General features: G+C 44.8%; 1 protein-coding gene across 1 annotated transcript in view; it reads left to right on the top strand.

Annotated features, from left to right (window-relative positions):
* Positions 1-11,064, top strand: part of CHM (CHM Rab escort protein) — a 125,395-nt gene that overhangs the window by 47,042 nt on the left and 67,289 nt on the right. Inside the window, exons 6-8 of the mRNA XM_038747921.1 lie at positions 755-871; positions 5,145-5,265; positions 7,647-7,872. Coding sequence (XP_038603849.1) covers positions 755-871; positions 5,145-5,265; positions 7,647-7,872 — 464 coding nt within the window. The remainder of the gene's footprint in view (positions 1-754; positions 872-5,144; positions 5,266-7,646; positions 7,873-11,064) is intronic.

Consider the following 11,064-nt stretch of genomic DNA (forward strand, 5'->3'; position numbering starts at 1 on the left):
CACGTGAGGGAGCCGGGATTAGAACCCATAACCTCTGGCTCCCAAGCCCCCGCTCTTTCCACGGAGCCACGCTGCTTCTCTGAAATCCGCTGTTGGGTACGGACCGTCTCTGTATGTTGCCAACTTGTATTTCCTAAGTGTTTAGTCCAGTGCTCTGCACACAGTAAGCGCTCAATAAATACGATTGAATGAATGAATGAAATGAAAACATTTCATTTTGTTTGCCTTAATAACTAACAATCAGCAATTTTTTCTCACCACATTGTCTTTTTTCAGCCCGACAAGCCTTCACCTTGTAATCCGTTGATGAATGTTAACCGTTCTCCCATTCACCCTGGGGGAATGTCAAAGATGGAGAAGCAGCGTGGCTCAGTGGAAAGAGCACAGGCTTTGGAGTCAGAGGTCATGGGTTCGAATCCCGGCTCCACCACAAATCTGCTGTGTGACCTTGGGCAAGTCACGTAACTTCTCTGAGCCTCAGCTGTAAAAATGGGGATTAAGACTGTGAGCCCCACGTGGGACAACTTGATCACATTGTATCCCCCCCAGCGCTTAGAACAGTGCTTTGCACATAGTAAGTGCTTAACAAATGCCATCATTATTATTATCATTATTATCCCAATGTCAAAATCAGTCCCATTAGGCCATAGAAAGACAAGTCCACCCCGACTGCATCGGTTTGCCAGTTTTTTCCGCCGTCGTTCCAATCTCTCCTGAACCCCCCTCCCCTAAAACGTGTTTTTTGTTGTTACAGTTGCTTTATTCTCGAGGACCGTTAATCGATCTGCTCATCAAATCAAACGTCAGTCGCTATGCCGAGTTTAAAAACGTCACCAGGATCCTGACCTTTCGCGACGGAAGAGTTGAACAGGTACTGTAATCGTTGAGTCTGCTCATCCCTGAACAAGTCTGAATGGATATGTGGGAATGTTGTATTAGGAGTTGTAAGCATGGAGGATTTAGTTCCTGACAGAAGGCAGCGTTGCTACCAGTTTTTTTTGTTTGTTTTTCCAGTACACTGAGTTGTCCTAGATCATCAATCGTATTTATTGAGCGCTTACTGTGTGCAGAGCACCGTACTAAGCGCTTAGCGAAGCACCACTCTTCTAAGCGCTGGGGAGGTTACAAGGTGATCAGGTTGTCCCACGGGGGGCTCACAGTCAATCCCCATTTTACAGATGAGAGAACTGAGGCCCAGAGAAGTGAAGTGACTTGCCCAAAGCCACCCAGCTGACAATTGGCAGTGACGGGATTTGAACCCATGACCTCTGACTCCAAAGCCCGGGCTCTTTCCACTGAGCCACGCTGCTTCTCATCCATCTCTAGATCGCGGGCATTATGTCCCGGATGAATCCCGCGCTAAGGAAATCAATCAATCAGTCGATCAGTCGTATTTATTGAGCGCTTACTGTGTGCAGAGCACTGTACTAAGCGCTTGGGAAGTCCAAGTTGGCAGCATATAGAGACAGTTGCTACGCAACAATGGGCTCACAGTCGAGAAGGGGGAGACAGAGAACAAAACCAAACATATTAACAAAATAAAATAAGTAGAATAGATATGTACAAGTTAAATAAATAAATAAATAGAGTAATAAATATGTACAAACATATATACAGGTTGTATATATGTATATATATATATATATATATATATATATATATAAAGTGCACTATGATACCCGCGTCGTAACCAGCGCTGGGTACTCGGGCTTGCTGGCGTTTTCCGACACTAATAACATTCTGTCATGACGGGCGCACATTTCCCAGAGAAGCCTCCCGTATTCCCCCAGAACATTAATAATAATAAATAATAATGGCATTGATAAAGCGCTTACTATGTGTAGAGCGCTGTTCTTGAGCAGCGTGGCTCAGTGGAAAGAGCGCGGACTTTGGAGTCAGAGATCATGGGTTCGAATCCCGGCCCTGCCAATTGTCAGCTGGGTGACTTTGGGCAAGTCACTTCACTTCTCTGGGCCCCAGTTCCCTCATCTGTACAATGGGGATGAAGACTGTGAGCCTCCTGTGGGACAACCTGATCTCCTTGTAACCTCCCCAGCGCTTAGAACAGTGCTTTGCACATAGTAAGTGCTTAATAAATGCCATCATTATTATTATTATTATTACTATTCTCAGCGCTGGGCATTCTTCCCGAAAGTGTGTAAATGGCTAGAGCATGGCCCTGGGAGTCAGAAGGTCATGTGTTCTAATCCTGGCTCCGCCCCTTGTCTGCTGTGTGACCTTGGGCAAGTCACTTCACTTCTCCAGGCCACACTTATCTCATATTATCATCAATCGTATTTATTGAGCGCTTAATGTGTGCAGAGCACTGTACTAGGCGCTTGGGAAGTACAAGTTGGGAACATATAGAGACAGTCCCTACCCAATAGTGGGCTCACAGTCTAAAAGTGTAAAATGGGTGTTGTGACTGAGCCCCACGTGGGACAGGGACTGTGTCCAACCCAATTTGCCTGTATCTGCCCCAGCGCTTAGTACAGTGCCTGGAACATTCATTCATTCATTCAATCGTATTTATCGAGCGCTTACTATGTGCAGAGCACTGTACTAAGTGCTTAGGGAAGTGCAAGTTGACCGGTCTAGAAACGGTCCCTACCCAACAACGGGCTCACAGTCTAGAAGGGGGAGACGGACAACAAAACAAAACACGTGGACAGGTGTCAAGTCGTCAGAGTAAATAGAATTAAAAGCTAAATGCACGTCATTACAAAATAAATAGAACAGTAAATATGTACAAGTAGAATAAATAGAATAGTAAATATGTACAAGTAAAATAAATAGAGTGATAAATCTGTACAAACATATATACAGGTGCTGTGGGGAGGGGAAGGAGGTAGGGCGTAACCTGGAACAGAGTAAGCGCTTAACAAATACAATAATAATACTTATTATTTTTATTAAAACCAGCCTGTTTGAGTAACTTTGATAAGGTAGTGTTGGAAATTAACCAGCGGTGCTAATGTAGTACTAAGCACTTAGTAAAGTGCTCTGCACATAGTAAGCGCTCACTAAATATGATCAACTGACTGAACGACTTGACAATTCCAGCGAATATCCCTCATCCCAGTCCTTTTTTGTAGGCGGAAGGTCCATTTAACTATCGAAGAACGTGTGGCATTCAAACCGTAGTGACCTTAAGCTCCTTGAGGGCAGGAATCCTGTCAACTAATTGTTTCATACTCTCTCAAGTGCTTAGCATGGTTCTCCGCACTCAATCAGAACTCACCATATACTATTGATTGATCGGTAATAGGAACTCTTGTTTCTAACCCCGACTCGGTATCTTGTGCGCTGAACTAAATATGTGGGAAAGTCCGCAGAAGGCCAAGACATTCTAATAGATTAAACTTTAATAGCCGTGAGAACTAGCTCTGATTGTAAGTCCTTCAATCTGTCAATCCAGTCCATCATTCGGTGGTATTTATTGGACACTCACTGTGTGCAGAAATATCATCGGAGAAGCAGCGTGGCTTAGTGGATAGAGCCCAGGCCTGGGAGTGAGACGTGTAATAATAATAATAATAATTTTGGCATTTATTAAGCACTTACTCTGTGCTGGGGGATACAAGGTGATCATGTTGTCCCACGTGGGGCTCACAGTCTTTAATCCCCATTTTACGGATGAGATAACTGAGGCTCAGAGAAGTTAAGTGACTTGCCCAGTGTCACACAGCAGGCATGTGGCAAAGCTGGGATAGGAACCCATGACCTCTGACTCCAAAGCCCAGGCTCTTTCCACTGAGCCACGCTGCTTCTCTGATGATATTTCTGCACACTTGTGCTTCCCAAGCGCTTAGTACAGTGCTCTGCACACAGTAAGCACTTAATACGATTGAATGAATAAATGAATGTGCCAGGCACTGCTCTATTTATTTATTTATTTTGCTTGTACGTATTTATTCTATTGATTTTATTTGGTTAATATGTTTTGTTTTGTTGTCTGGCTCCCCCTTCTAGACTGTGAGCCCGCTGTTGGGTAGGGACCGTCTCTATATGTTGCCAACTTGGACTTCCCAAGCGCTTAGTACAGTGCTCTGCACACAGTAAGCGCTCAATAAATGCGATTGAATGAATGAATGAATGACCTCCGTTCTAATCCCGGCTCCGCCCCTTGTTCATTCATTCATTCAATCATATTTATTGAGCGCTTACTGTGTGCTTTGTCTTCTCTGGGCTTCAGTTCCCTCATCCGAAAATGGGGATTAAGACTGTGAGCCTCATTTGGGACAGGGCCTGTGACCAACGTGGTGCTTAGTACAGTGCTCTGCACACAGTAAGCGCTCAAGAAATACGATTGAATGAATTGAATGAAGGAACTTGTCTCTGTCCCAGTGCTTAGAACAGTGGTTGGCACTGAGTAAGCACTTAACAAGTACCATAATAACGTTGTAACTAAGCGCTTGCTCCCAAGCGCTTAGTTGGTAGCAACATTCCCTGCTCAAAGGAAGCGTACTGTTTTGAGGGGAAGGGGGCATAAAATAAATGACAGATCTGTACATCAGTGCTGTGGGGCTGAGGGCGGAGTTCATTCATTCAATCGTATTTATTGAGCGCTTACTGTGTGCAGAGCACTGTACTAAGTGCTTGGAAAGTCCAAGTTGGCAACATATAGAGACGGTCCTTACCCAACAGTGGGCTCACAGTCTAGAAGGGGGAGACAGAGAACAAAACATAACATAACAAACATAACATACATAACATAACAAACAAACATAACATAACAAAACAGGCGGAGTGAATGTCAGGTGCTTAAAGGCTAGAAATCCAAGTACGTAGGGGATGCAGAAGGGAGAGGGAATAGGGGAAATGAGAGAGCTTAATCAGGGAAGTCCTCTTGGAGGAGATGGGATTTTAGTAAGGCTTAGAAGGTGAGGAAATTGTTACGATAGGAGGGGGAAGAGCTGATTATATCTTGAACATAAACATTCTAGTTTTGGGTTGACGTGCCTAGGAGGGAAATGTCATCGGTCATCCAGGACCCTCAGAAGCAGCTCCAGAAAAGGGCAAGAAAGCGTGGTTCTAAGTAGTTCCACAACCAACTGGACCAATTTGATTGTTAAAAGGACTAGCCCGATCAATCTCACGTACGCTAAGACAGTTCCCTACTGAGCAATCTTAATACTTTATAGGTACCGTGCTCCAGAGCAGACGTCTTTAACAGCAAGCAACTGACTATGATCGAAAAGAGAATGCTAATGAAATTTCTTACCTTCTGCTTGGACTATGAGCAGCATCCCGAGGAATACCAAGGTAAAGTTATTTCAGTGAGCCGTTCGCTCCCTTCCCACCCTGTTTTCGTCGTCGATCGCTGGGGCCTGACTTCTCACATGCCCGGCTTTCTACATTTGTTCTAAATTGTACCCTTTACCCTCGAAAAGCAGTCGTGAGAAGTCACCCCCATCTTCACTGCCATCTCCTCAGACTTCAAAAGTCATTTGTTTGTGTCTGCCACTCTTTTGTTCACAAAACAACCGCTTATTCAGTCCTAGTCCCGGCTGATTCTTGGTTGTATTCTTTGACGATTGAGAGAGCGGTCTTTCCACTCACTAGTTCTGCTTAGTACAGTGCTCTGCACACAGTAAGCGCTCAATAAATACGATTGATTGAATGATTGATTGATTGAACATCTTGCCCTGCATTCTTTTCTCCGCTTTAGAAATGCCACAGATGCGTTCGAGCTGGATTAAAAAATACACATTGTAGTTCTGTAGAATGGCAAATTCACGTTTTTCCTGTTAGCTCTGACCAGGCGGGAAGACAGAGGGGAGCTCGTTCAACATCTAAGCAAATGGAAGACTAATGATTGGAAAAACCCTTAATAAAATTTTGCCCCAATGAATGTGGAAGTGCCAAAAGAAAACCGCTAAATGCGGGGAAGCAGCGTGGCCTGTTAGAGCACAGGTCTGGGAATCAAAAGGACCTGGGTTCTAATCCCAGCCCTGCCGTTTGTCAACTGTGTGACCTTGGGCAAATCACTTCACTTCCTGTGTCTCGGTTACCTCATCTGTAAAATGGGGATGAAGACTGGGAGCCCCAAGTGGGATAGGGATAGTGTCCAACCTGATTAGCTTAGAACAGTGCTGGACACATGGTGAGCGCTTAATAAATACCATCACTGTTATTATTATTATTATTAAGTCCTTGCCAGGCAGCCCAGCAGGCTTGCTGTCTGGGCTGTGATGTGCTAAGGCCACCAGGTTCATTTGGGACAGATAATTGAGCTATTGCCTGAGAAATTTAAACATGGAGAAACAGTGCGACGAAGTGGAACGTAATAATAATAATAATAATAATTATGGCATTTATTAAGCGCTTACTATGTGCAAAGCACTGTTCTAAGCGCTGGGGAATTTACAAGGTGATCAGGTTGTCCCACGTGGGGCTCACAGTCTTAATCCCCATTTTATAGAGGAGGGAACTGAGGCCCAGAGAAGTGAAGTGACTTGCCCGAAGTCACACAGCTGACAAGTGGCAGAGCCGGGATTTGAACCGATGACCTCTGACTTCAAAGCCCGGGCTCTTTCCGCTGAGCCACGCAGCTTCCCTACCACAGGTACGCAGGCGTGGGAGTCAGAGGACCTGGGTTCTAATCCCACCTCTGCCACTTCTCGGCTGTGTGGCCGTGGGCAAGTCTAGACTGCAAACTCATTGTGGGCAGGAAACATGTCTGTTATTTTGCTGTATTGTACTCTCCCGAGCACCTAGTACAGTACTCTTAGAACAGTTCCTTGCACAGAGTAAGCGCTTAACAAATGCCATCATTATGATGATTATTACTCTGATCTGTAAGTGCTCAATAAATGTGATCAACTGATTGACAAGTCACTTCAATTTCCTCATCTGTAAAATGGGCAGTAAATTCATCCATTCATTCATTCGATTGTATTTATTGAGCACTTACTGGGTGCAGGGCACTGTACTAAGTGCTTAGATAATGCAATACAGCAATAGAGACAGTCCCTGCCCAAAACGGGCTTACGGCCTTCTCCGTCCTCCTTAGACAGCACTGTTTGGGAGAGGAACTGTGTCCTCTGTTAGACTGTGAGCCCACTCTTTTAGACTGTGAGCCCACTGTTGGGTAGGGACTGTCTCTATATGTTGCCAACTTGTACTTCCCAAGCGCTTAGTACAGTGCTCTGCACACAGTAAGCGCTCAATAAATACGATTGATGATGATGATGTGTCCAACCTGATTATTTTGAACCTATCCCACTGCTTAGTGCAGTGCTTGGCTTGTAGTAAGCCCTTCACAAATACCATAATAGTAATATTGATATAATAATATTATTATTATTATAGTTATCATTATTCTTCAGCCTTTGGAAACTGTTCTATTTATTCTGATGGTCTTGACACCTGTCTACTTGTTTTGTTTTGTTGTCTGTCTCCCCCTTCTAGACTGTGAGCCCGCTGTTGGGTAGGGACCGTCTCTTTATGTTGCCAGCTGGTACTTCCCAAGCGCTTAGTCCAGTGCTCTGCACACAGTAAGCGCTCAATAAATACGATTGAATGAATGAATGAATGGGGATGGTTGTCCAATCTGGAGTGAGTCATTCGAGCCCTCGCGGGGAAGAAGGGGGCCGTGATGGTTCCAACTCCGTTCTTCATCCTGTTTCTCTCTCTCTCACTAGCTTACGAGGGATGTACCTTTTCTGAATATTTAAAGACTCAGAAACTAACCCCGAACCTACAGCACTTTATCCTCCATTCCATCGCGATGACATCGGAGACGGCCACCCCCACCCTGGAAGGTCTCAGAGCCACCAAGAACTTCCTCCAGTGTCTTGGGCGCTATGGCAATACTCCCTTTTTGTTCCCCCTGTACGGCCAAGGAGAAATCCCCCAGTGCTTCTGCAGGTAAGCCGGGCCCGAGGACTGGATTGCTTCGAGACCCTTGGGAACTTGTACTTCCCAAGCGCTTAGTACAGTGCTCTGCACACAGTAAGCGCTCAATAAATACGATTGATGATGATGATGAGACCCCGAGGGGTTGACAGATCAGGCGATGGTCGGAAACTGGTTAGATGAAGCTGAAAAGTCAGCTTCTTTCTCCGGAAAGAAGCGAGTAGGAAGGGTCCCAACTTGGGGAGCTTTTAGTTTCTACACCCCAGGGAGTCTGAGGAAAGCACGCGAGATGCTGGTGGATAAAATCTCAGCCAGTTAGCCCACAGAATTTCCTGAGCTCCCATCTCCCACTTTTAGGCTGTGAGCCCACTGTTGGGTATGGACTGTCTCTATATGTTGCCACCCAAGCGCTTAGTACAGTGCTTTGCACACAGTAAGCGCTCAATAAAGATGATTGATTGACCGGAGAGCCCTGAGAGAAACGGTAATGGGGGTGAATGCAGGGGGGACGTCTAGCGGGTAGGCCTGCTCCCACAGGACCAGGGAGAAATGGGGATGGAATGGAGGAATGAGTTCTCCCCTACCAGCCTTCCTCCTCCCATGCCACTCCCCGACCCTCAGAGACCCTTTGGATAAGCGCTTAGTACATATTTATTACTCTATTTATTTATTTATTTATTTATTTATCTTGTACATTTCTATCCTATTTATTTTATTTTGTTGGTATGTTTGGTTCTGTTCTCTGTCTCCCCCTTTTAGACTGTGAGCCCACTGTTGGGTAGGGACTGTCTCTATGTGTTGCCAATTTGTACTTCCCAAGCGCTTAGTACAGTGCTCTGCACATAGTAAGCGCTCAATAAATGCGATTGATTGATTGATTGAATAAAGACGATTGATTGACCGGAGAGCCCTGAGAGAAACGGTAATGGGGGTGAATGCAGGGGGGACGTCTAGCGGGTAGGCCTGCTCCCACAGGACCAGGGAGAAATGGGGATGGAATGGAGGAATGAGTTCTCCCCTACCAGCCTTCCTCCTCCCATGCCACTCCCCGACCCTCAGAGACCCTTTGGATAAGCGCTTAGTACATATTTATTACTCTATTTATTTATTTATTTATTTATCTTGTACATTTCTATCCTATTTATTTTATTTTGTTGGTATGTTTGGTTCTGTTCTCTGTCTCCCCCTTTTAGACTGTGAGCCCACTGTTGGGTAGGGACTGTCTCTATGTGTTGCCAATTTGTACTTCCCAAGCGCTTAGTACAGTGCTCTGCACATAGTAAGCGCTCAATAAATGCGATTGATTGATTGATTGAATAAAGACGATTGATTGACCGGAGAGCCCTGAGAGAAACGGTAATGGGGGTGAATGCAGGGGGGACGTCTAGCGGGTAGGCCTGCTCCCACAGGACCAGGGAGAAATGGGGATGGAATGGAGGAATGAGTTCTCCCCTACCAGCCTTCCTCCTCCCATGCCACTCCCCGACCCTCAGAGACCCTTTGGATAAGCGCTTAGTACATATTTATTACTCTATTTATTTATTATTTATTTATTTATCTTGTACATTTCTATCCTATTTATTTTATTTTGTTGGTATGTTTGGTTCTGTTCTCTGTCTCCCCCTTTTAGACTGTGAGCCCACTGTTGGGTAGGGACTGTCTCTATGTGTTGCCAATTTGTACTTCCCAAGCGCTTAGTACAGTGCTGTGCACATAGTAAGCGCTCAATAAATATGATTGATTGATTGATAGTACAGTGCTCCGCACACAGTAAGCGCTCAATAAATACGATTGAATGAATGAATGAATGAATTTTCTTCTCAGAAATCATTTATCGACTCTCCCCTCCCCTCCCGTTCACTCATTCAGTCGTATTTATTGAGCACTTACTGTGTGCAGAGCACTGTACTAAGCGCCTGGGAAGTGCAATTTGGCAACATACAGAGACGGTCCCTACCCAACAGTGGGCTCACAGTCGAGAAGGGGGAGACAGACGACAAAACCAAACAAGTGGACAGGTGTCAAGGCGTCAGAACAAACGGAATTAAAGCTAAGTGCACATCATTAACACAGTGAATAGTAAATCTGCACAAGTGAAATAGAGTAATAAATCTGTCCAAACATATGGACAGGTGCTGTGGGGAGGGGAAGGAGGTAGGGCGGGGGAGATGGGGAGGAGGAGAGGAAAAAGGGATTGGCCCATCCTTTCTAGAACTAATCCATCCGTTCTAGAATCAATCAATCAATCAATCGTTTTTATTGAGCGCTTACTGTGTGCAGAGCACTGTACTAAGCGCTTGGGAAGTACAAGTTGGCAACATATAGAGACAGTCCCTACCCAACAGTGGGCTCACAGTCTAAACGGGGGAGACAGAGAACAAAACCAAACATACTAACAAAATCAAATAAATAGAATAGATATTTACAAGTAAAATAAATAAATAAATAAATAGAGTAACCGGCCCGTACTGGCCCTGGTCATTCTTTTTCTTTTTAAAGGAAATACAAAATGATACATTTCAAATTATTCAGATTCTGGGGCAAAAACCAGAAAAAGATGAAAACTAATTTAAAGCGACAACAGAAAAACATATGTCTGCCATAAGTTTTCATTCATATCCCCAATATTCAAGGCATCTGTTTTCCATTTAAAATGGAATACCGACCCGAACCGTCCTCTCCAAAACTGGCCCATCCTCCCTAGCAATCTTGGTGGGAAGTGAGCAACTACCTACCCCAGGTGGCTCCTTCCCCCTCTGAAACCTGAGTGATGAATCTTTTCATTTTCCCCACTTACTCCTCTCCCTCTCCAGCCCTCTTTCCCAGTTGAAGTATTATGTAAACATAGCCAGCTGTTTCCCAGGGGAAAGCGACATTTAGTCATCGTCATCATCATCATCATCAATCGTATTTATTGAGCGCTTACTGTGTGCAGAGCACTGTACTAAGCGCTTGGGAAGTACAAATTGGCAACATATAGAGACAGTCCCTACCCAACAGTGGGCTCACAGTCTAAAAGACTGTCATCCCCATCAGAATCAAGGCCTGAAGCTCTAGTCCAAGGCGGCCAGTTCTCCAAAGTTGGGCTTATTTGAGACTTAAATTGCAAACCCCTATTTGGGACAGGCACTGGAACCTATCTACTTATTTTCATTCATTTATTCACTCATTCATTCGTATTTATTGAGCACTTCCTATTTGCAG

This window comes from Tachyglossus aculeatus, chromosome 6, assembly GCF_015852505.1.
Source record: "Tachyglossus aculeatus isolate mTacAcu1 chromosome 6, mTacAcu1.pri, whole genome shotgun sequence".
Lineage (NCBI taxonomy): Eukaryota > Metazoa > Chordata > Mammalia > Monotremata > Tachyglossidae > Tachyglossus > Tachyglossus aculeatus.